The sequence below is a fragment of the Cheilinus undulatus genome, linkage group 6 (assembly GCF_018320785.1).
Source record: "Cheilinus undulatus linkage group 6, ASM1832078v1, whole genome shotgun sequence".
In the NCBI taxonomy this organism is placed as follows: Eukaryota; Metazoa; Chordata; class Actinopteri; order Labriformes; family Labridae; genus Cheilinus; species Cheilinus undulatus.
The window spans coordinates 37,247,245-37,270,892 of NC_054870.1; the positions used below are offsets into that span (position 1 = coordinate 37,247,245).

At 39.7% G+C, this 23,648-nt stretch overlaps 1 protein-coding gene across 3 annotated transcripts in view; it reads right to left on the minus strand.

Annotated features, from left to right (window-relative positions):
• Nucleotides 1-6,315, minus strand: part of efemp1 (EGF containing fibulin extracellular matrix protein 1) — a 39,800-nt gene extending 33,485 nt beyond the window's left edge. Inside the window, exons 1-4 of one of the 3 annotated variants that reach the window (XM_041789175.1) lie at nt 6,100-6,315; nt 5,405-5,511; nt 5,220-5,265; nt 4,796-5,083 (exon numbers count right to left, since the gene is read on the minus strand). In XM_041789175.1, the coding sequence (XP_041645109.1) occupies nt 4,796-5,083; nt 5,220-5,265; nt 5,405-5,485 (415 nt within the window). In that variant the 5' untranslated portion in view covers nt 5,486-5,511; nt 6,100-6,315. Of the gene's footprint in view, nt 1-4,795; nt 5,084-5,219; nt 5,266-5,404; nt 5,512-6,089 lie in introns of all 3 variants that reach the window. The other 2 variants (XM_041789174.1, XM_041789176.1) reach the window with 2 other exon arrangements.
• Nucleotides 6,316-23,648: the final 17,333 nt, after the last annotated feature.

A 23,648-nucleotide genomic window follows, 5' to 3' on the forward strand; every position in this document is an offset into this window, starting at 1 on the left:
AAAGATCTTCAACCAGGTTGTTCAAGTAAAGTCACCCCTCTATCATGAAGTAAAATCTAAAACAAAATTTACATTGTGAATTCAACTTGAATGTAACACTGTAAAAGTGTCTATATAGATCCATTATTTTACAATATTTTACAATATGTCATAGCTTTAGTAACTCTTGAAATCTGTGGTGAGGTGGGTCTCCCCTGACAAGCTCAAAGCAGAGTCGACCTCATTGCAAAGGCCATTCACACAGATGAAGAAGACACACTATTGAGTTTTAGCAGCATGTAAACCAAACTCAGTGTTACCGATATTGGTTTTCCAGGGCTGATAAGATACGATTTTTAGTAATGCATAAAACCGATAACCAATATTTTGTACGATATGCATTTGTTAAGCATGTCCAAAAAATAAGGAAAATGAACATTTTAGCCCTAGCTCTGACAACATGAAAAACACCAACACAATAACAGCAGGATACAGGAAGAGAAACCACACACTCCTTGAGCTGGTGCCAGCTGGTGTGGCTGGTAGTTGTGTGACATCAAGCCTATCAGATGGTGTTGAGAGCAGGACATTAAACTGTAGAGAGTGAAAACAAAACCATGGGAGAAGACACACCTCACAGTGGAGCCAAAGTAGCACACCTTTGATTTAATTCATGTTATCAGACAATTATTGGTAAAATATAATGCTGATACCGATAAATCGACTAAATGCTAATCATTGGCCAGGCTGATAACTGGTGTACTCCTACTCAAAATATATTCGAATAATCCAAAAAGTCCCTGGATAGGATCTCTGGACCCAACATCCACGCCCCTAAGAAATCACCACAATGTCTTATCATCAAACAAATCAGAGTTGGGTAGGTCCCCATATGAAACAATGAATTTGTGGATTATTATGTGGTAAAATTGGGTGCAATAAATAACAGCAGGTATTGCACTCATAGTGAGCATGTATTTTATATTTTTAATTATACCCTTGACAGAGACATCCATGTATTTATGGTGAGTTGAAGATATGATGCTCCTCTTAAAGGTGATGACAAACTACTGTTGATTATTTTTGTTTTTAAAATTTGGGTTTGTCCTCTAGTTCTCTGGTGTTACAACCTGAAAAGATATGCATCCAAATATTTCAGTCACTTACTATGATTGCTTTTAGCTAAACAGAGAAGGGCCTGATATTGCTTTTTGCCCGGGGCCTCTAAATTTCTAAAACCGCCCCTGTGTCTGTGTGTTTATGTAAGGCAAAAATGATCTCTAAACCACTCCCACATTTGCAAAGATCAAAGAGTCTTGCTCAAACACAGATCACACCCACACAATCTTGCGCAGCAACCAAAATCCCAGCCCTGTCAAGGCCTTGAGAACATCTTCTGTAGGTGTAAAGGCAGAGAGCTCCCTACAGTGTGATAAAACTCCTTCCTTCATCCCTGAAGCAAAGAACTTCAACACTCAAAACAAGAAGAATATTTTACATTTCAGGAAGAAGCTGAACTCAAGCCAAAAGAATCACGCTGTGAGCGAGCAAAGAGTTTAGGAAACATGACATGACACAGAAAAAAGAGTGTCAAGCAGGTATGTGTGGTGTAGCTGTGGATGGATGAACAGTTCACCTTTGAAGCTCTGCTAATTGAGCCTTTAGAGTCATGAGTTTGAATTAATGAAATACCTAGACAGCTATGCATGAGACACAGCCAGGTAAAGTTTATATACTGCAGCAACAAAAGGAATAGCTAAATTCTGAACAGACTACTAGAATTTCAAACTTTGATACAACAGAGGAAAAAAATCAAACAATATCTATACCTGTTTCATTAGCAACAAATTAGAAGTCCTAGGCACCCAAAATTGGGTAATTTCCTTTCTTCAGTTTACAAAGACTTCATGAAACAGAACACAGTTTGATAATACACTAGCAATTTTCGGTAATGAACACTGCAAGTAAGTTTAAAGCAGCAGTTCAAGAGCAATTCACCATCAGTATGAGGCTCTTTGACTTGTTTATGATGGCCAACAGCTAGTATAGCTTCATTTTATGCTTTTGGCTCTGACTAGCAGTACACCGGTCCATAATACAAAACAACCATTTGACAAATCTCAATACGTCTCAAAGTCACAAAGTGGGCATGACAGAAAAGTGCAAAACTGTATGTGAAAACAGACTTGTATGCATTTTTAAGTGTTTTTATTACTGTATCTGGGTTTCTCCACAAGATATACAAAGATGTCCATCCAAAGGTCACCCATAAGAGAGTGGGGGGTAAAGAAGGTAAAATGGGGGATTCTGTAGTATAGCTTTACCAAAATGTAAAGAATTTATTGGTCAAGTATTGTAAGACTGCATAGTGAGTAGGGTTGAGGGAAAAAATCGATACAGCACAGTAGCACAATATTTTGTGTGGCAATATATCGTATCATATCTTCTGCCAAGTGTCAATTTTTTTCAAATTAATTGCTCATATGAACTGAAGTCCATGATGCTGGATAAATAGCATCAGTTGCTTTTCTGTCCACTTGATATTGCTGTTGTGCCCTTTGTCCAAAGAGGTCAGCAGAGGTGATGGTCATACAGCAGGAGAAAGTTAGAACAACCAATATGGCGGCACCAGGGAAAGGACGTTAGGAATGCAAGCAGGGCACGAAGAACATGGCCATGATACATGGGGTTTGCAAGGAGTGCCAGTGAAAATAAAATACTGTGTTGATACGATAAAAACGAAGGCAAGGCTAATGCTAAATAAGCTAAACAGTTGAAAAAATGGTACAGATAGCAATCTATCGCAATACATGGATTCGCACTACTCTATGTTTTGAAAAATGTTAAAAATCGTAATAATCTCGAATCGTGGCATAAGTATCGTGATAATATTGTATTGTGGGGCCACTAGTGATTCCCACCCCTAATAGTGAGGAAAATAATCAAAAAACTGTGAAAAGAAGCTAACAATGATCAGGAAGTGGCAAAATGGGTTAAAGTGGCAATAAGAAGTAGCAAATATGCAAAAAGTCGCAAAAATGGGTTGAGAGTGGAAAATTGGTCAAAAAACAAGGGGACAAAAAGCAGCCAAAAATGGGTAGAAAGTGGAAAAAGAGGCGAAAAGCAGAAAAATGGTTTTGACGATGTCAAAAATAAGTGGCAAACATGGGCAAAAATTGGAAAATTTGCTAAAATAAGCAGAAACAATGCAAGGTGGCAAAAAAGGTTAGAAGTGGCAAAAGGAAGAAGAAAAATTGGTGGGAAAAGTGAAAAGGAACTAATAAGTAACACAAAATAAGGGAACTGTTAGCCATGATGCTCGCATTATTGCTACTAATCCAACACAAATGCACTGATACCATAAATAAATTACAACTGGGAAAGGGCCATTCTCTGGGTTTTTCAGGAGCCTAGCCAATTCTGTGGGCAGGCCTGTTTGCATCCACTGTAGTTTAGTTGGATCAATGCTCCACTACGCTGACAGTAGGTGCACACCAGAAACGCTTGCCACATTGTTAAGGGTTAGTTTGTCTCTGTAAGACAACTTCTGCTGTCAAACAATTAAAATCATAAGAGAAGGGGTCACGATGGTGCAGAACTTTCTGATGTGGACTGACCATAAGCTACCACTGACTAACTTTCTGCCAGTATTTGGCAAAACACAAAACATGTGATTACTGTCTAGGAACATATAGGCTGTGTCCAAAACCACTCACTCATTCCCTACTCCCTATCCACTTTATAGTGAGCTGCATACGGTGGACTATAAAGTGGACTCACTACTCTGGCTGCAAGCAATGACGTCAACGCTGTCTCACAATTAAATTGTTTAGCAACAATGGCTCGTAGATTCCGATAAAAATGGCTTTTCACAAAAAAAAAAGTAAAAAACTAACAGATAAAAAAGTTTGTGTCTTAAGTGGCTAAATAATACACATTTTTGTGTGTATTACAACTTATTTTTGCATAAATGTGATGGTCTCATGTCTTGTAATACTCATAGGGGGAAAAAGTTACTCTGTTTTGAATCCTTACCATTTTCTTACAGATTATAGACTTTGGTTAAATCCAACAAACAAACAAGTATATGAAAAAAGTTTTTATATGTGTTCCTGTGCTCCTCTTGTTCGTCCGTCATGTTTGAGAGCATCAACCACGATGCATAATGGTAAATACTGCTGGCCTAGTGACCATCGGCTGTTCACTACTTTTCAAAATGCATTTTGGGATAGAATGAGTGCACTATATAGTGAATAACAATACTCAGAATTCGGACACTACTACAAAATGACGTATTCACTATTTTGTGAATAGGGAGTGATTTCGGACACAGCCATAGTCTATGGGGCTTCTAGGGCTTCTAGGGCCAGTCACAAGTGGACACTTGTGGAATTGCAGTTTTGAACTCCTCTGCATCTGCTCTATTTTTCAACACAAGAGACTGTCAACGGATACTTTTAATGACACCAGTATTGGAGGGGAATTCTGTATCAACAAATACTTGAAGTCTGGAAATCTGACTTTGTTTTAAAGAGGAAAAAGGTATCTGAACATCTCTGTTTCATGGAACAGATTTTTTTCACCTAAAGAATGTCTGAGCTATTCCCTTTGCTCTTCAAGACCATGTTTTGAGGTTAAACCTCGTCTCCTGCTAAGTCCAATAACTCTCCTGAAAAGCTTGTCAAAACCCCTGACTGAGATAAGAAGAGCTGTCTCCAGCTGCAACAAATGATGTTTCTGAAGGTGCTGTTCATCATCTTAAAGCCTGAAAGAGAAAAGGTGGAGAGAAAGAGCCGGCCCAGGAGTCTGATCTTACCTCTGCACATATTCTGCTCATCTGCAGTGAATCCAGTCGCACAGCGGATGGTCCGGCCGGACTGTGGGACCCTCTGGTCACCTGAATACACCCGTGGCAGCTGAGGCTGGATTGGTGAGGAGGGAAGAACTGGAGGGACAGGAGGCACAGCCTCTGGCGCAGGCACCTGCTCATCCTTGCTGATGTAGATGACGGCGCTCTTGGGCAGGCAGAGGTACCCACCAAAGTGGTTGATACACTTCATGCCTCCTTTGCAGGCATCGTCTAACAAGGCACATTCATCGATGTCTGAAAGAAAAAAAAATGTCAGTTTAACTGTTTAAATAGAAATATCCTATGAAGCTGGTATGACAATTGATGAAATGTAAAACCAGTACAAAACTCATTAGACATAAAAATATTAAGATTTAAAACAATTTCTCACCTCTGCACTGCTCTCTGACTCTGTCATACTCATACCCTTCTGTGCACTGCAAATGATAGATGAAGTGATACATATTTCAACTCACTTGCATGCCACAACATACAAACAGAAAGATGACTGAACTTTTATATCAGCAAATCGAGTGATGCATGCAGAATCTCAAAGCAGGATGTAGCCTCACTTACCGTGTAGGACACTGGCTCTTCAGCCTCCTGGGAGAGGACATGTGTAAAAACCGCACAAAGACAGACGCAGATCCCCAGCATGTCGACCAAACGTCGAGGCAGCAGCACTGTAACGAGAGGCAGAGGGGCACCGAGTGGATAGGAGCGTGCGAGATCATTTTTCGCTTGACAAGCCTACATGTTTAATACCCGTTATTACATCACTGATGGCATTGCTTAACGAGTCCCAACATCTCCCGCTGCTGGCGTGATGTTTATGTTGGCTGAGCTCCAGCCAAATCTGCGACTTCAACTAGGTGAAGTGTTTTTCTGCTGTTTTTTCTCCAAAAGGATTAGTGCGTAATACGCGTAAAGATGCGTGCGTAAACATGCCCCTTGTGTGTGTGTGTGTCAGGAAAAATGAACGAGTCAATCAGCCGTGTTGATTCAAAATCTGTTCATGCAAAGAAAACATACAAATCTGTCCCATCCAACATCATATCTGCGTTGTTATACTCCTGCTTTGGTAGAAGATACACCACTTATTACCGTAAATTCACCGAAGCAAGCGAACTATACCAGAAACAAGTGCCACTGCACTTCTTGTTTTAAATGTTACACTCAGCTCCTATTTCTATTGTTTTCAGATACGGCTGCTGTTGTGCAGTTGCGTTTTCATCTTTTGGAGTCTCGGCGGGCGACGTACCTGCGATTACCTGCGGATCTCCAACTCTCCTTGTGTGCAGCAGGAAAAACGACCCTGATGTGTGTTTTGCTTGCAGATCCGCGTGTCTGCGCGTGACGGAGTAGTCTTGTAGTGGATGTTAGATGATGTTTGTCGGAGCGCAGGGAGCACTGGAGATGAACATGCGGCTCGTACTGTATAACATGCTGGGGGCGGTGTACCGCGCAGGTTGAGCTCCGGGTTTGTCTCTCACCGGGGTGCAGTAAAGCATCAGCGGAAGGATACACTGGCTCCCTCTATGGACTGACTGATAGTGTTGACACAGCAAGCAATAGGAAAGTAATTTTCAGTTATAAATCCTGAAAATATCACCAAAAAACTCTTAAATATAAACAAAAACAGAATTATGCCAACCCCAAGTTCTCTGATTTGGGACTAGAATTTAGTTTAAATAAGCGACATCATGCTTTTTTAATTTTAGGTATTTCCTTTGGAGAAAAAACTGGCCATAGCCTTCTTAAATCTTACAAAATATTGTTCTGCATGTCACTCCCAAGCATGACCCTCTCTGACTTCTGTGGTTTTTGCATGCAGGCACCATCATGCTGAGGGGCCTCATTGCCTGTATAAATGTATATGTGCAGTATCTGTGTGAAGCAGGTGGTAAAATCTAATCATGTGTTGAAGACTTCTGTCAGCGAGCACTACATTAGCCTCTAATATATTTCATGGTGTTTACAAGATGCCTGCGCTTCAGGAACATCTGCTCAAATTGGCATGGCTTCCTGGGTTTCCCATGGGTAAAGAGACAGCAAGTGATCGTGTGTGTGAGAGAGAGAGTGTGGCCATGTTTGTGTGTGCCAACAGCTTGCTGATATGAGTGTACAGGGATGGACTTGGCACTGCCACTTTAAGTGCTCACCTATTGATCTTTCTTCACAGGGAGCGGATGGCAAAAGATACAAGAGTCTGCATAGTGCCATATCCTGCAGGTGCAAGAAAACTTGGTTTTTTTTCTGTCTGACTGCAGATTTCTTCAGTTTCAAGATCCAAATTCAGTGTCAAATTATTTGGTGTGAATATCTGACAAGCAATCAGTGAGTTTTCTACCAATCTAAACACACTGAAATAGAGATTTAGAAGATAACATGGTTCAGGGCAATGGAAGAACATTCATATCTGCTATTGTGACTAACTGAACCTATACAGAGTAAAGCATAGAAAAAACAACCGGAAATGCAAATAAACAACAATAAAAACATGAGTGATGAAAGAAAACTCGGAAACACTTGAATTTTCACTTGGTTTATTTCACTTTGAAACTTGTTCTACAGTTGCACAAAAAGGCAGTAAAATTGAAATAAAGACTGTGATGTATCAAACCAATTTTGAAACAGTTTCTAGAAATCAACGGGAGGTGTTGTTAAAGTCTGATTAAACAGAGAATATTTACTGGAAACAAGAGGCTGCCATCCTTGTAAATCACACAGGCAGGTCAATGTGGGTGTGTCCAAAAACTTGAGGAAAAAAGGTTCAAACGCAAGCGAAGGATGTTTTTAAGAGCAAAGGAGTCCGTTGTTTTGACGTTTCTTTTGATGCTGAAGGCAATGCATCAGGTACTGTTGGCTATTGAACATCAGCCAATCAGTTCCTGATGCAGTATCATCCACATCAGAGAACTCTTCCTTCACCCTAATGTCAGGTCAGGAGCAACAAAGGCTGAGCAGTTTACAACATATTTAAGTCTCTCTAAGATATCTTTCAAAGGGTGGGAGGTTTGACACAAAAATATCCCAAACTGATAAAAACAAGCTATTACTATTCTTTTCATCCCCCGATAACACAATGGCCAATACTGTACAGTACACATCATTGTAAGTCAAGATGGCAGCAGAAGCATCTGGAACGTGAATTCATGCAAATTCAAAATGGGCATGCATTATGAAGGAGCTGCAAGAGATGAGGCTGCACTTCAAAAGACTGTCGAAAAGAAATTTTTTAAAAGTGGGGACGGGGGATGCGAGAGGAGGAAGAGCAGACAGAGAGGGTGTCTGTGAAACGCACATGTGTAATTGTAGTGACATCTTCATTGAGAGCCCTCCATCTCTTTCCTGTGAGCTCCAAAGGGCGTCGCTGACGCCGGTCGATGGGGAGAGCAGCCGAGGCGCTGTGTTTAGCATAATCCCAGAGGCCATTGTGAGAGCAGCTAGTGAACGACTCACAGTTGCCAGCTGAGATTTCACCAAAACACAGCAGAACACAAGAAAAAGGGGATGAGACGGGAGAATCAGAAGTGGAGGGGGGAACAAGCGGGGAAAGGACTCAGGAGAGAGACAGGAGGATTGGTAGTAATGAGGAAAAAATGCAGATGTGTCAGATTTTATATTACACAGAATATGTAGAGGTATAAGTAGAGTTGTGGGGGTGTGGCTGCATGTCTGCAGGATCAGGGTGGAGCGGTGGTTTTCTGTGGTGAGTGTGCAGCATCAAAGAGGCTGAGCATAAAGTGTAAAACATGCTTTCTTCCAGGTGGACTGCACCTGTTGGCCCTTATTCAGGACTGTACTTCATTGTCTTCCCCTCAGTCTTCTTCTTTTGAAGAACAACGAACAGTTTTGACTTGTAACAGCGGCATGAAAAGATTAAGCTCAAGTGCAGCATGGCACATGGCAACATTTATTCTATTGTGTAACGATCGTTAGCTTAAGCAGTGTGAAATCCTCTTTGATCACTGTTTTATGTAGGCAGATGTTTCATTTTTAAATCAACCTTTGGTAAACAGTTTGGTCCACTATTATATTGCAGAAAAAAAATCTAAAATTTAAAAATAAAGTATATTACATTGCAAATTCTCTATAGGCTGTAAGGTTTAAGAAAAGACATAAAATTATAGACACAGTTTTAAGGTTTACAGAGTTTTGAAGTATATAAGACAAACTGCAGAATCTCTCCAGGTGATTGTGAGACTATAAAACACCATCACAGTTGCCTGCAGAGATTACCCAGTCAGCCCTTAGATTCCTCACTCACACGCACTGTCTGTGGTGGGTATGTCTTATATCCATAAGAGTCAATTGGCAACAGACGGTTAACACAGATCAGGATAAAGACGGAGCTTTGACCCCCGCCCCTCCTCCCCCCTACCGTTCCAAAAGGTCCTGAGTTACCATGGTGACAAGGCCAAGGCACGTGCCTCCTATTGTGGAGCTGTATCCTCTAGGGTCAGCCGCACACCCAGTTAGAGGTCAGAAGTCACCCTGGCCTCTCACTTAGGTCACCACTCAGCAGCCTTCAGCCTTTGACCCCAACAAACACTGAAACAAATTGAAAAATGGAGGAGAGAGAGGGGGAGGAATTAAACATATTTAGTCATGAATTCTGCAGGATCGTGGTTTACAGCAGCTTTAGGCATTGTGAGTGAAGATTAGCATTGTAGTCCTGTGTGGACGGTGGATAGCAAGGTAAAGAGTCTCACTGCATCTTACAGTATGTCTCCCTCTTGTGGTGAAAAATTACAATTTGACCTGATCTATTTTTATGGGCTACTATACCACAAAGGAGCAGAGTTTGGGATATGGTGGTGGCCTTGGAGTCAGACTCAAAGCACAGTGATACAGGAGTTGGACTCTAGTCTTCCACCTTTCTTTATGTCCAACTCCTTTTCCCAGTGTCTGTCAAAATACGCACTGAAAAATCAGATCAAATGTGTTGCACTGGTGTTTCAAAATCCACACATTACCCTTGAGGTCATTCACAACCGCACTATTTCACGATCCACATGTTCACTGAGTTATAGCATAATGATTTCTTTTGCAATCCAATATAGCAGCTCTACCACAAATTATTTTTTAAGAAAGTTTTTAAAATTACATTTTTTATCAGCATGGTCTGACAGTAGATAAATCTAGCTTATTTTTATTGTTACAGCCGTATTGGATGGTACTGGTGTACTGGGTTTCACAATATTTAAAGGCTTTAATCATTTGTTCTCTTATTTGTGCACATGGAGTGGGCAAAATCTTAAGTATGCCTTCAAATTAGTGGACTTTAGTAGCCCACCATCACCTACAGCATTTTTATTGATACATTTTAAGTTGAATTATCACCTTTCTGACCATGTCAACAAAACCTGACAACTTAAACAGAATTTGTTTACATCCCGATGAAGCTCAACACAAAAAATAAACCAATAAATATATATGAGGAGCAGCAGGGGTAGAGAGAACCTTTTTTTCTTTGTAAAAGTAGATTTTCAGACAGAACTGTTGTATCAAATTGCTTTGGTAGTCATAGCAGTATGGCTATCAAAATACAAAATGTGCTAAAAGAAACATTGTTGACCCAAACTTCAGATTATTCACAAAATACTATGAGAAGTCCAAAAATAAGTGCACACATTTTGGGAAACCTTGGGCCAAAGGTGCCATCTTTCCCATTGAGCTTTGGTGCATGTTGGGATATTCAGGTCATCGAGTTGCAAAGTGTTGCTCTGGCGTCCACAAAAGAAAAATCTTAAGTTTATTAAACGGAACAGGCTGACAGTCCACACTTTGTTAGGCAGTGAATGAACAGAGTGGTTTTGACAGGCCTAACCTCTTAAGCTTCGGGTCCCACTGAGCTCGGCACAGCTAGAGCTAAATGCCATCTGTCCCAACATCATGAGGCCCCCCCAACCTGTCCCCCAACAGTTTAGCATAAAAATCATACAACACTGCTATTAAGGAGGAATAAAAGATTATTCTAGGCCCTAAATTATAAATAATACCTCCCTGTAGTACAGAAAAACTTTTCAGACAAACATTTTACCTAAAAGTTTAAAAACTGTTTATAATCCATGAAAATTAGTTTTAAAAAGTAAAGATGTAAGGTATTTTTACAGCTGATGGATGGAAAAAACAAACTTTTCTATCAAGGCTGTCGGAAAGTTTCAAGACCCCAAAAAACTTAATCATTTCTTGTATCTGTAAGCCTTCAGTGCCTTGCTTAGGTATTCAACCCCCTAGAGTTTCTCCATATGCTGCCATGCTACATTTGCAAAATAAAACAGATCTTTTGCTTTTTATGGAAGGAATGAATACAAAATAATCAACAGTTTTCCAACAGCATGCGGACAAGATTAGTATACAGTTTAGGATGTAAGTAAATACCTAATGTAGATGAGGTGCCTCCAGGGAAATGTTTGCATCCATTAGATGTCTGCCCTTTGGACTTTTAGAAAAAGCCTACATACATTTATTTGAAGTCAAGTTGCATCACCATGAAGAGTAAAAGATTGTGAATATTTACAGGAGCTGACCAGAATAATAGGCATACATCACTGCTGTGTCATCACACTCAAAAACAAAGAGCAGGACTTAGTCAATGGCTGAGGTACACAGAAATTGGTGACCTCTGAATTCCTTGATTATAACTACAGAAGACCCATAACAAAATGAGAAAGAGGTTTTTTCAAAGATGAGATATTTACAAATAATACCACTCATACTCCCTATGGTAATACTTACGTTTTGTTCATTCAGAGAGAGAGATATTGTGTGATTTCAGGCTAAATTTTTGGGTCAAGATCCTTGGTACGTTACTGACTGAACAATGAGGAGCCATAGATCATTGTTTTCTTCAGTTAGTCTCTCACTGTGACTCATCAATGGCTATTTTAATTTTTCAGTTTTGAACAAATTCATTTTACGCTTTACTGACTTCCACATACAGCTCAGAACAATAAAATCATGATATCACCATATGAACTTTAGTCTCCATCCTTTCGCAGTGTGGTCTGCTTCGTTAGCTGTCATCTAACGTTAAGAGCACTGGCTGACCTTTGTGCCCAGTAGCCAATGTGTGTTCTTTAGCACTTCATTAAGACTCGGACCTTCTCCTTACAAGCAATTGTCTTCCTCTAACAAAAAGACTGACGCATTGTATCAGTTGGAGGTAAATTTTTCAAAGGAGGCCGATACAATAGGCAGAGCAGTGCAAATTATGAAACAGGTCTGTAAGGGGCCTCCTGGGGAGTCATATTGTACTGTTTGTTGATGGTCCAGTTTGGACTGAACGACATGTGGTGAGAATCAGATAGAAGAAGTACAGTGTGTGAGAATGTATACAGAGAAATGCAGATGAATAGTACGCATGCAATGTGTGTTTAACAAATGTAAGTGCATGTGCAGCGTGGAGTACAAGAGTGGTGTAAAATGATGTGGGGTCGTATTTGGGGGATGCGAGCACACACTGAGAAACACTGGCAGCCCATAGACCTCCCAGAGGTGCACACTGGCTAAAAACAATGTGGATCTCCATGAACTGATGTGACATGTGTATGAGTCCCGGCCTTTCCGTTAGAGGAACGCTACTGTAGAGGTGGAAGGAAAAAAAACGAAAGAAGAAAGGGAGGGAAAAGGCCGACAGGATAGTAGGATGAGGAGGGGGCACAGTGAGGACTTAGAGCAGTTTTACTACTGTAGTTCGATTACTTATACTCCGCTCAGAGTGCAGTTTTTCAAATATAACTTCAAAAAGATGCCGTATACTTTTTTAACAGGTTATACTTGAATTTTCCTTGGGATTAATAAAGTATCTATCAATCTCTGTATCTATACAGCTATAGTGGGTCTGGTGATAAAGTTCTTTCAGCTTTTTTGTCTGTTAATATTGGCATTTATACAGAAGGATTACGTTTTTTACACTGTATTGACTGAATAATCTTTTAACTAATGTGCAGGACATTTTTAAGACCTGTTTTTGGTTTAGATTGTCAAGGATTTGTTTTATTGCTCAACTGTCATCCAATGAGAGGATTTCGTCAACTCTTTTAAATCACAGGAACATAATTTTTGTTTCCAAATGTTGAAGTAAGCAAAATTAGCGAATCCCTAATTGTGAAAATTAGGGCTGATATTGATGTTTAACAATTCAGGTGATACAAATTACTTTTTATCACCGCTTTTGGTGTAAGATTCCTAGTATGCCACCATTTTCTCACATATTTGACTATGAAAACAGATCAGAATTTTTTCTAATTGGTCATTTCTTCCTCTAAGTTAAAACATAATTTATTTCAGCAGCCGGATATACCAGATACCAACATAACATTGATTTGACACATTGGCGACTTATATCTATTCTTTCCACATAATTTAACCAGTGGCCAATGTTTGTAAACAAGGCAGATATTGATGTTAAATCGATGCATTGGTGCATCCTTAATCAAAATCATATCTGAGGACATCTTCTTGGACTCTAAAAGTCTAGACAACATTTTACAGACTGAGAACTTCAACTGAGACAATAATTGTGAGGTTTATCAATAATAAAGCCATTGGTTTTGGCAGGCTTTATAAATCTTTTCTATACAAAGGCCCTCTGTTTGAAGGTGAACAATGAATTAAATAGACACTTCATATGGTTTGAAAACACTTCCTTACAGCTTACAGTACTGTGAAGCAGTCTCCATTTGCCATTTGCTTGGTGTGGGACTGGCTGCCATTTAGCTCCAGCACTGCAGCCTCAGATGAAATGGGCCGATAGCACATCAGACTACTGACTGTCCAGACCATATTTACATCCCATCTCAGTTATTGGGCACATAATTCCTCCACACATCTCTTCTATCTTATATCACCCACACACATACACACAGCCAGCTACAATTATAATTTCATATGCGCCAGTGTATCAGCCACCCGGGTAATTTTCTGCCATTTAAATGTGAATTTATGTCTCATGTAAATGAGTGGGGAGTCGATTTCGGCCCATTGGAGGACTGGCCTTTTCCCAGGGAGCATTCTGTTATAGGCTTCTGGTCATTTCAAGGTCCCCGTTACTCACCTTGATTTAATATACGGTACTGGAACTGAATGACACTTTGCAATCTTAACTTAATACTGTTTCACCAAATCTTACATACACATATACCACCTATATGTAAACATTTTTAAACTTGCCTGGGTTACAGTCCAATCATAATCCAAAGGATCTTCAAGATATAATATCACCATTTTGCTAAATATGGGCTCCATCCATTTATTCATTTATTCAGTGGATCCCTAAAAATCAGCTCAATTTATGTAGTTCCTGATGTATAGTTCTGTCTCTTAAAGACCAAAATAAATGCCACGAAGTATTCAATATCTCCCATCATTGAGCTGACTCGTAAAATTACATAACTATTATACCTTTTCTAATTTTCTTTGATGTACAGTGTTTTCTGCTCCTCTTTGAACTGAAGAACAGGCACTAGGTGTGCCAAAAGTGTGTTTACCTTTGTAGGTTACATATTCTATGTACTGTGGAGGTGTTGACAGTATTAGGCCATTAAGAATTTCAAACCTGCAGTTCTAAATGGAGCTTATCAAATTTTTTAGATACTCCAATACTTTTCAATACCACGCAGTATCAAAATATGATCTCCATACATAAAATCTCAGATCTTCAGTCATATTCTTTAACCAAGCACTGCAGCAAATGAAAAAAAGAGAGCACAGCCTAAATAGCACCAATATTTTGGAAAATTTTTAAATCCAAAGCATTTGTTCAGGTTAAACAGTATTCAGAATTTTTGTAATTTTTGGTTATATATAGAGATGTAACATAATATTAGCTGTCTAGGACTTCTGTTTTGCCATTGCACCAAAAAAAAAAAAAAAAAAAAAATGTTTTCTATATTGTTTGATTTTTACAAGAGTTGAACTGAAGTCAAAAATTATGCTAACATGACAACCGGATTCTGATCGTTCCTTGAGCGAAGCCACAACTTCTCAAGTGTCTTTGTATCAAAGTCTATTTTCAACAGCTGCTTTATGAGTTCTGAGAGATTTATTTTCAACATGAAATTTTGACGTAATTTTACTCCTGAGGATAAAACCAGTAGCTAAACACAGTACCTAGTTCATGTTTCACAAGGTCAGACATTGGCTGTTTTATTGGCAGCCTCATAACAAAGCAAGCAATGATATGTGACCTTTATGAAGAGCACTTGTTAACAACCCAGGCGCTGAGACATCACAGAGGGATGGTTTGTTTCTACATTTATCAGTGGAAAAACGTCTTTATGAGTATTAGAAGACACTTTTGCTTTTCTGCATGATCAAATTAGACACTTTAGTGTCTTTCTAGGACTTTTTCCATGAATTGAAGTTGCCAAAATAGAATCAAAACATTGTTTTTCCACTTAGGAGAGAAATAATATTTGGAAATTATTCAATTACTTCAAGAGGGACAAAACATCTTGGTCCTTTTTAACCACTTGTGAATTGGCAGCTTTTTCACACAACATGATATCCACTTCTGTAGTTTAAGAGATAAATATGAAGTGAACCTTTCAGCTGATCAAACTATGGCTGAAAGACGAGACCTTGACCACATGATCGATCACCTGCTCTTATCACAACAATAACTTGTCCACCTGCTACTTATCACACGCACTCTCACATACTGCAGAGAGAGTTGCAAAATGCACACTCTACCGTCTGCCTTATCCAAAACCCAAGGTCTTTACACCCATCCATCAAATACCGTCACCCCTCCACCCACTATAGAGCTTTTGATGGTGTCCTAGTTTAGATTTAAAGTGTTCTCAAATTTTAAGGTTTAAATAATTCGCTACAGCAGCTGAGGTAATTTTTTGTGACAACAAAGTTAACATTTTACATTTTTAAGTGACAAAAAGGGTTTGAAAAAAAAAAGGCATCAGTTCACTGTGAGGACAAAAGAAACAGTTCATTTTGGGGTGATGCACACATTAAGCTCTTCCAAAACGGAGACCAGGTAAATGCAGGGAAAAAAAGATGTTACGCAGAGATGTAGAAGTACTGAAGCAAGACTTGTAAAGGTGAACATTTTCAATGGCATATGTTGCACTATTGCTGACTGTTTTAACAGAGGTGAGATGCTGCTATGCAAACGAGAGAATCAGCCATTACCTGAAGTCTTTTTAAATGCCAGTAACATAACAGATTTCACCTTTTTGCATGTAACTGCAACATAAGAACCAGAAATGGAAGAACTGGCATATCAAACCACTCGCTGACCCTATGTATGCTGCTGATTTATAACTTACATCATAAAATTTCAGCTCTCGTCAGATTAAAAAGACATGGCATCGCACAAATGTGTTGCTTGAGTTACGGTGCAGGATAAAGACAAAGTCCAGAAAAATGCAGCGCTGCAGGTAAAATGCTGTGTAATTCCGTCCCAGAGAATGGACTTGAGGGACCAGGAAAAGAGCAATGCGGCTCACCGTGCATTTGTGATTGATGGTCTCTGTCTGTGCAAGAGCTGACTGAGCAACATGTACATCTCTCTCATTCACACACTTAATGGCATGCACACATCCTCTAGTGTGCTCTGTCCAACATATATACACCACAACCCATTTATGTAATGTGCATGTGGGGCTTCCCTTAGAGTCATACACATTAGGCATCTCATGGTGACTCATTTGGCGACGGAACATACCATGAGACCTTGACATCCTGGTCCGGCCTGGACGCCCTGTCGAATGTCTTCTTTCATCCCCTGCTTCTGTCCCATTGTTTCATTCTTCCTTAATGATGCACTGTTAAATCAAAAAGACAAAGTAGGAGGAAAAAAATCTTTAGAATTGGTCATACAGACGAGCATAGACACATTGCCGCCCTTTATTGATAATATGGATCGACAATACAGTAAACTGTATGAGCATATTTTTCTCCAATCTTTGATCCTGTCACGTCTCTGTTGTCTAGTGCCAAGACATGTCTAGTCTGGCTTTGGGCCAGGCTGGGCTGGGCTGGTCGCCACCACGGCCCCAGCATCCTAGCAGGCAGGCCTAGCTTAATGCTGACACATCGCTAACATCAGCCAGGGAGAGGAGACCTCTGGGAGATGCTGAAACATCAGCACAGCACCATTTCAGATTTACAAGGAAGGATACACTTGCTCATCTGCAGTAGAATCTAAGAAATTGTCACACGATCATGGTTGCCTTTAAGGACTTGATAATCACAAGCATTTTAAGGTACCCATGAGGCTGAGACGATGCAAGGGTAGTGAAACAGCCACACCCCCTTCAAATAATCATCCTTAATAAGACATTATGAAACTACCATACTGCATCCCCCTAACAAGAAAAAGCAGATCTTATTGCTAAACTCATTTATGGCTGTTCACATTTGATGCAGTATGGTTTTGAGGGTGTAGCATGCCAGTGTACAACATGTGTAAGGTACAGTTTGTGATACTGGCACTGGTCAAAACTAGTCTAATATTACAAAAACATATAATCTATTGAAAAATGTTTATTTTGGGGGGATATAAACAAGTTAAGGCATGTTACAAAGAACACATAGCAGCTAAATCCTACCGACTGAGTGATTTTCTTCTTTAAAGGCATTTCTTGGGGGAACTGATTCGGCGACATTATCATTTAAAATGTGGCTGGCATTTGAAAATAATAATCAGGACCTTATTTAAATGTCTGCATACTGACGAGAGTTAAAATGATTCGAAGAAAGGGTAAAAAATGGCCTCCTATTGTTACCTAATATTTGTTCACATTTGTGTGACTATAATGGGCGCCCTTTGTGCTTAGCAAGCCATGCAAATGAAATTGGCAGAAACGAGCAAGTGTCATCGATATGCACAGTTATAACCAGGAGTGCAGCTGATTGATGATGCAAACCTTCTCCCTATAGCTTTCCTTACGACCTCTGACTTTTCAGCCCTCGAGGGGTTAAACTTATTACCCTTTGACTCATGTGACCTCTGCTGTGAAAGGAGCTAGATTGAAAGATGACCAGAGCCTAGGTACTATTGGCCACTTGCTGACCAAACCGTGGCCAGAGGGCTGACCATCCAAACCCTAGAGGGATGTGACCCTGGCCCTGCCACACGCTCTGTGGATAATACTATTAACAGGTCAATACAAGCCTAAGAAAAAGGGGGAGAGAACGTTGCTTTAACCTAGAGGATAAGGAGAAGAAAGAGATGAGGGGGAGATATCGTGGAGGAACAGATTTTCAGGATGGATTTAGAGGTTATTTGTCAGATCTGTTTGAACAAATGGTCACCAATTTGATTTCCAAACAGGGATAAAACCACCCGGATGGATTCTGTAAGCCAATGACAGACAATAAGAGGAGGCCTGTCTCCAATCCATCCAATATTGTTTCAAATATGCTCAGCATAATGCCTTAAAAAATCCAAACATCTTAAGATCCCAAAAAATCTTGGAGTACACCAAACCGATCCAAAGAATGCCCCATTTCAGTCAAGTCATCCCTGGAAATCTGAATTATGGCTGAATTTCTTGTATTAAACCCAAGATGTTAGATATAGAATTAAAACAAATTTGAACTTATGAATCTGTTGGGAATAGAAATTGTAAAAGTTCGTCATAATATCAGTTTATTAGAGGTGGGTGCTTTTTCTGCTGTACCTTTATCTCTCATATGAGCACAAGAAGGGACTTTTGGGCGTTCGCCAATACAGCACGCTACATGCGAGACATGTGCTCTCATCTCACCCACACCAGGTTAAAGGATTATTAGCCATTTTTGCTGCTATCTCCCCTTTTCTCTCTAGTAAAGCACATTATCTGTTTTGGTCTTCAATAAATTTTGCTTTCTCTGACTTAAAAATCTACTCCCTAATGGCTAAAATATGGGAAATATGCCACATGGCCAAAACACAACTCAGTAATAATTCTTTAAATTTGGTCACTGTTACTGTAACAAATGCTGGGCAAAGTGACAACCATTATACACAGAAAAAACTGTTATCTCAAAGTCTTTCACACTCACCATTATCACACCCAAAACCCACAATACTCCTGCTGTTATCTTTAAAATGCTGCCATGTTATTTCCACTAGACTTGATTTGACTGAAAGCTCCCATCAAAACATGTCAAATTCACATATAGAGGGTTTACACAGGGCATTCATTATACGCTTTATCTCCCACCACCCTTAAGAGTTAAGCACCAATAAAAATAATAAAAAAGCAAGACTAAATTATGCAACAAGCAGCTAGAGCCACGACCCCTATAAAATTTACTTTTGAGACAGGCATCCCAGGATAATAAAATACAATGGAGTAGAAACACATGTAGCTAACAGAGTCCGCTCTACTAAAGTTGCCGGACCTGCGGATACAGCAGAGCTTGTAAACAACCATACAGGCATGCGTTCAGTGACACATAAACGCTCATGCAACCTCACACAAACGCATTAGCAGGGAAGGATCTTAGATTACTACGAGCCATGTAAAGAGGAAGTCTTTGAAATGAAGATGGAAAAAGAGCAAAACAAAACTGTAAAGAATTGAGATAAACTGCAGAGAAGAAGAAGAACAAAATTGTAATAGTACCTTCTGAAGCATCCATGTGGTGAGAGAAGGGTGGGACACCTGCAGAACCTTGCATGGTCTATCCAGAGCTCTCCAGCGACTGCTTCCTTACAGAGCAGAGTGTGTGTATGAGAGAGTATGTGTGTGTGTCTGTGGCTGAGGGAGGGGATCCTACCCCTCCTCCTTAGGACTGTGCCTCCTTAACAGGATGGAGGGGTAGGTGGGGCCACTGCAATAAAGCAAACACACACATACACACATTTTTCTATGGTTATGTCCTCGCTTCTCTTGCTCTTTCCCGCCTCCACACTTCCATCTTTCTGCCTCTTTCCAAGACTTGCTCTCAACCTCCTTCCCTTGCAGACTTGCTCTCGTTCCTATTGCCTCGTGCTTCCCTCTGAATCTCAGTCTGTCTGCAAGGCTCCTACACTCCCCCCTCCACCTCTCATCTCACACCCCCTCCCTACCCCTTTGCCCCTATCCCTTCCTCTCTGACTGTATGCTGATATTAACATGCTCCCATTAATCTGGAGACGAGAGGGACATATGCTGTTTCTGGCTGGTGGTCCACAACCTGCTCAACTCCTGGTGTGTGAGCGCGTTATGTGTTGCGTGTGTGCGTCCCGCCGCTCTTTAGTCTCATAATACTACAGCACTCAGATTAAACGGGACAGTCAGGGAGCACGGAGTGTGTTTGAGAGATGAAGAGAGGAGTGCGACAGCGGGAAGAGGAAAGGAGAGGAGTGGTGCCATGATCAACAGCAGCAAAGCACACTTTTTTTTAACCTCTTACTGTTCTTCTTTCTCTGGGTTTCTGTGCCACCCACCCCTCCTCCCTCCACTCATCCGGTCACCAAACACAAATCCCATCTGATTCGGGGAGTAGCCATCCCTACATAAATCATTCCCTTATTCCATTGGCCACACGTTACATTGAAAGTATTGATCCCAGCTCCCTCCCCACCACAACCCCCAGCCACCACAGTACTGATTGCAAGGAAACCCTTCACAACAGTCACAAACAGGAAATGGAAAAACAAACCACGGGTGTGTTTCGATTGACCATAATGGCGGATTCTGAGGCTTTAGACACAGTCACTGAAGGAGGAAGAACTATGCCGTCCTGTACAATGCACATGTCACCGAGAAAGCATGTAAAACACAAAAAAGCAGGTAAAGCCAAAACATTTAATCAGTGAAATGTACTGAGCAGTTTACGGTGACGCTCTAAATCTGGAAAAACAGGAGCTACATCCAACATAAAAGACAACAATGAGGCATAAGAGTCGCATGAAAACACTCAGAGTTTCATCGATATGCAATAAGAGCATGATCAGAATCTTAGTAGTCTTAGTTTGTTGCAACAAATAAGATAAATTATTTTACATCAACAAGCAATGCTTCTTGGCATTGGTACACTTTAACTATTGGTTGGAGGCCTGAATATATAGTCGATGAGAGAAAATGGTAAGCAAATACAACAGCAGTTTTACAAAACTACAAGTCTAGACTTAGGACGCATATGCTGCAAACAGGATTTTTGAAGAACCTGAATAACATGAAACAAAGATATAGCTAAAATGCTCCCTTTAGATTATGATAGATCAGTACATTTCATTTCATCAGTGGATTACTAAAGATATAACTACACATTTCATACATTTATCACAACACACAGGCCTAATCAGCACTTTCAATTATCTGTATTGGCAGGAAAGATCATTTCTGCTGATACAGGCTGCAAATATCCTATATTAACAGCAAATATCGGCCACATTTATGAATACGTTTGCAGAGTTTAGGCAGGACAAACAGATCTGTGTCAGCTAAAGTAATTTTTTTGTTTTGTTTATCTTCATTCCTTATACTTTTAAGTGTGTTTGTAGGTCTGAATTTTTAGGTATGGACAACATTCATATATCAGTATCAGGAAACAAATCATTTAGAAATATTGGCATATCAGATACCTGCAAAAATCTAATATAATGCATGCAAGTTTTACTTTGGTGCCTCAGATAAGTTAACAGCAAGCCCCCAATAGGTGAGACAAAATAGTCCTAAATGTACAACCATCCTTGGATTAAAACTGACCATAAGAGGACAAACGCTCTGGTTTCCATGACAGCACAGCTGAGGATACTTTGAACTTTGGCCTTACCGTCCAGCCTGTGCTCTGAAGCGGTGACCAAACCCAGGGTCAATCGAAAAATAAGGTCAGCAGGGGTCAAATGGTAATGACCTCACTCTGGTTACACAACCACACCGAATCAAGCTCCTGCGAGTAGCATCCAAGCATCATTCATCCTAATCAGAGCGCTGCGCCTTTTCAGGGGTAAGGGGTGATGGTAAACCTGCATAATGAGATAAAAGGTAAAATCTTTGTGAGGGAGTACAATATAGAGAAAATGGATAACTGAAGTAAGAGTGTATTAAAGCAAGATCTGAGATGAAGAGATTGTTTGAGAATGTTGTTGACCGATGGAGAATATAAGAATATAAGAGGAACATGCATTATGCACAATAATTGTTCCATACTGCCATTATAATATGCAGAGTAATAACCTAACAAAATACATACCGCCTATTTACAATAGCTCTGTTTTTACGTCTAGATGATTTTCTTCATGGTTTACACAATATCTATGTTTGTAACATGCTACAGTGAATCCATATAGCTTTTTCCTGCAACTGAATCAGAACAAATAATCTGAGGCCGATAGCCAGCTTGAGTTTGAGTATCAAAGCGTGACCATTATACCCAGACCTCCACCTAATGTGTAAAATGTACTCAAGTTTAGTGAGAAAGCTTGTTATAAAACATTTTTCTCATTGTTAACTGCAAATGCTAATATCACATTATCAATAAGGATGCACATTATTATTTGGATGATATTGTTATCAGCAGATATTGGCTTCAAAAGTGAAAAATGGGTATTGGCTGCTATGAAAATTTTTGCCAACAATTACAACCAGTAATTTAGCTCTAAAAATCTACCTAGATCATCTGTCAGTGTTAGCCATACGAATAAAATTAGTGGAGTTTTAGGCTGGACCAACAGACCTACTATATCTGAAGTCCTTTTCTTTAAACTCACTCATTCCTTACACATTCAAGTCTGTTCTAAGGACAGAAATTTGTTAAAATGTTCATCCTCAAACTTTAAATAGTGTGTCTTAAGGACTGAAGCTTAAGGTTGGACTTCATTTAAATATACATATTGATATGGGTATGGTTCGTAAATATCAGCATATCGGATATTGGAATAAAAATCTAATATTATGCATCCCTAATTATCAATGAAAATGTGACTCATTTTGAAGCTTTACAGTACATTTAAGTGTTATCTCATTCCAAATATATTACAACTCTGGGTTCAATTAGGGATGAACGATACTGGATTTTTGCCAGTATCAGTAATGCTGATATTTAGAAATTCACTGTAGTCGACACTTATAGTGATGATATATATATGTAATTCAGACCTAAAACTTCAACACACTTTAAAGTTGAATGAAAACCGTAAAAATAAAACTTCAGCTCTTAGAAAATACTTTATAGTTTAAGGAATGGGGCCTAGGTTGTTTGGTTCTGCCTGAAACTCCACAAATGTATTCATAAATATAGCTTATAATAGGAGTTGATATATTGGTTATGAATATATGCAGACATTTTTATATCTGCCAATACCATAATTCATGTTTTAAGCTAATATCTGTCGATACTAATATCCTGCCAATAATATTGTACATCTCTGAGTTTGATCATCAGTTTGCATATTTCATTAGAGCCTTGGTTGTAAGCTGGCAGGACCCAAAAGTGGGTCACGAAAAAAACTGTAGAGAAAAGTCAATGATGTGCTTTAATTTTTAAGGAAAAAGCCTCCATGTTTTTGTTCCAGTATATCTTTTGTTCCATCGCAGGTCCAAACCACCCCATTTTTCATTAAAAATATTTGGTTACGATTGAAATTTGAAAAAATTTGGGTCATGATTTGTCATTAAAGAGGTAGTGGTGGGTCCTGATGCTTAACCAGTTGTGAAACGTTTTATCTCATGATGATGCACAACAACTGTGGATGAGAGAGAATGCAGTGAGCATGACGAACAGGAGCAAAAAAACGTAACTCTGTTAAAACGTATACATCACAGCACGTATACACAGAAGGGCCTGACTTTGCGAGAAGCTGCAGAGAAGTTACAAAGAAAAATGGTGCAATATTACCAAGCAACGTTTCTCCTGTAAGTTGTATTTGAGGTAT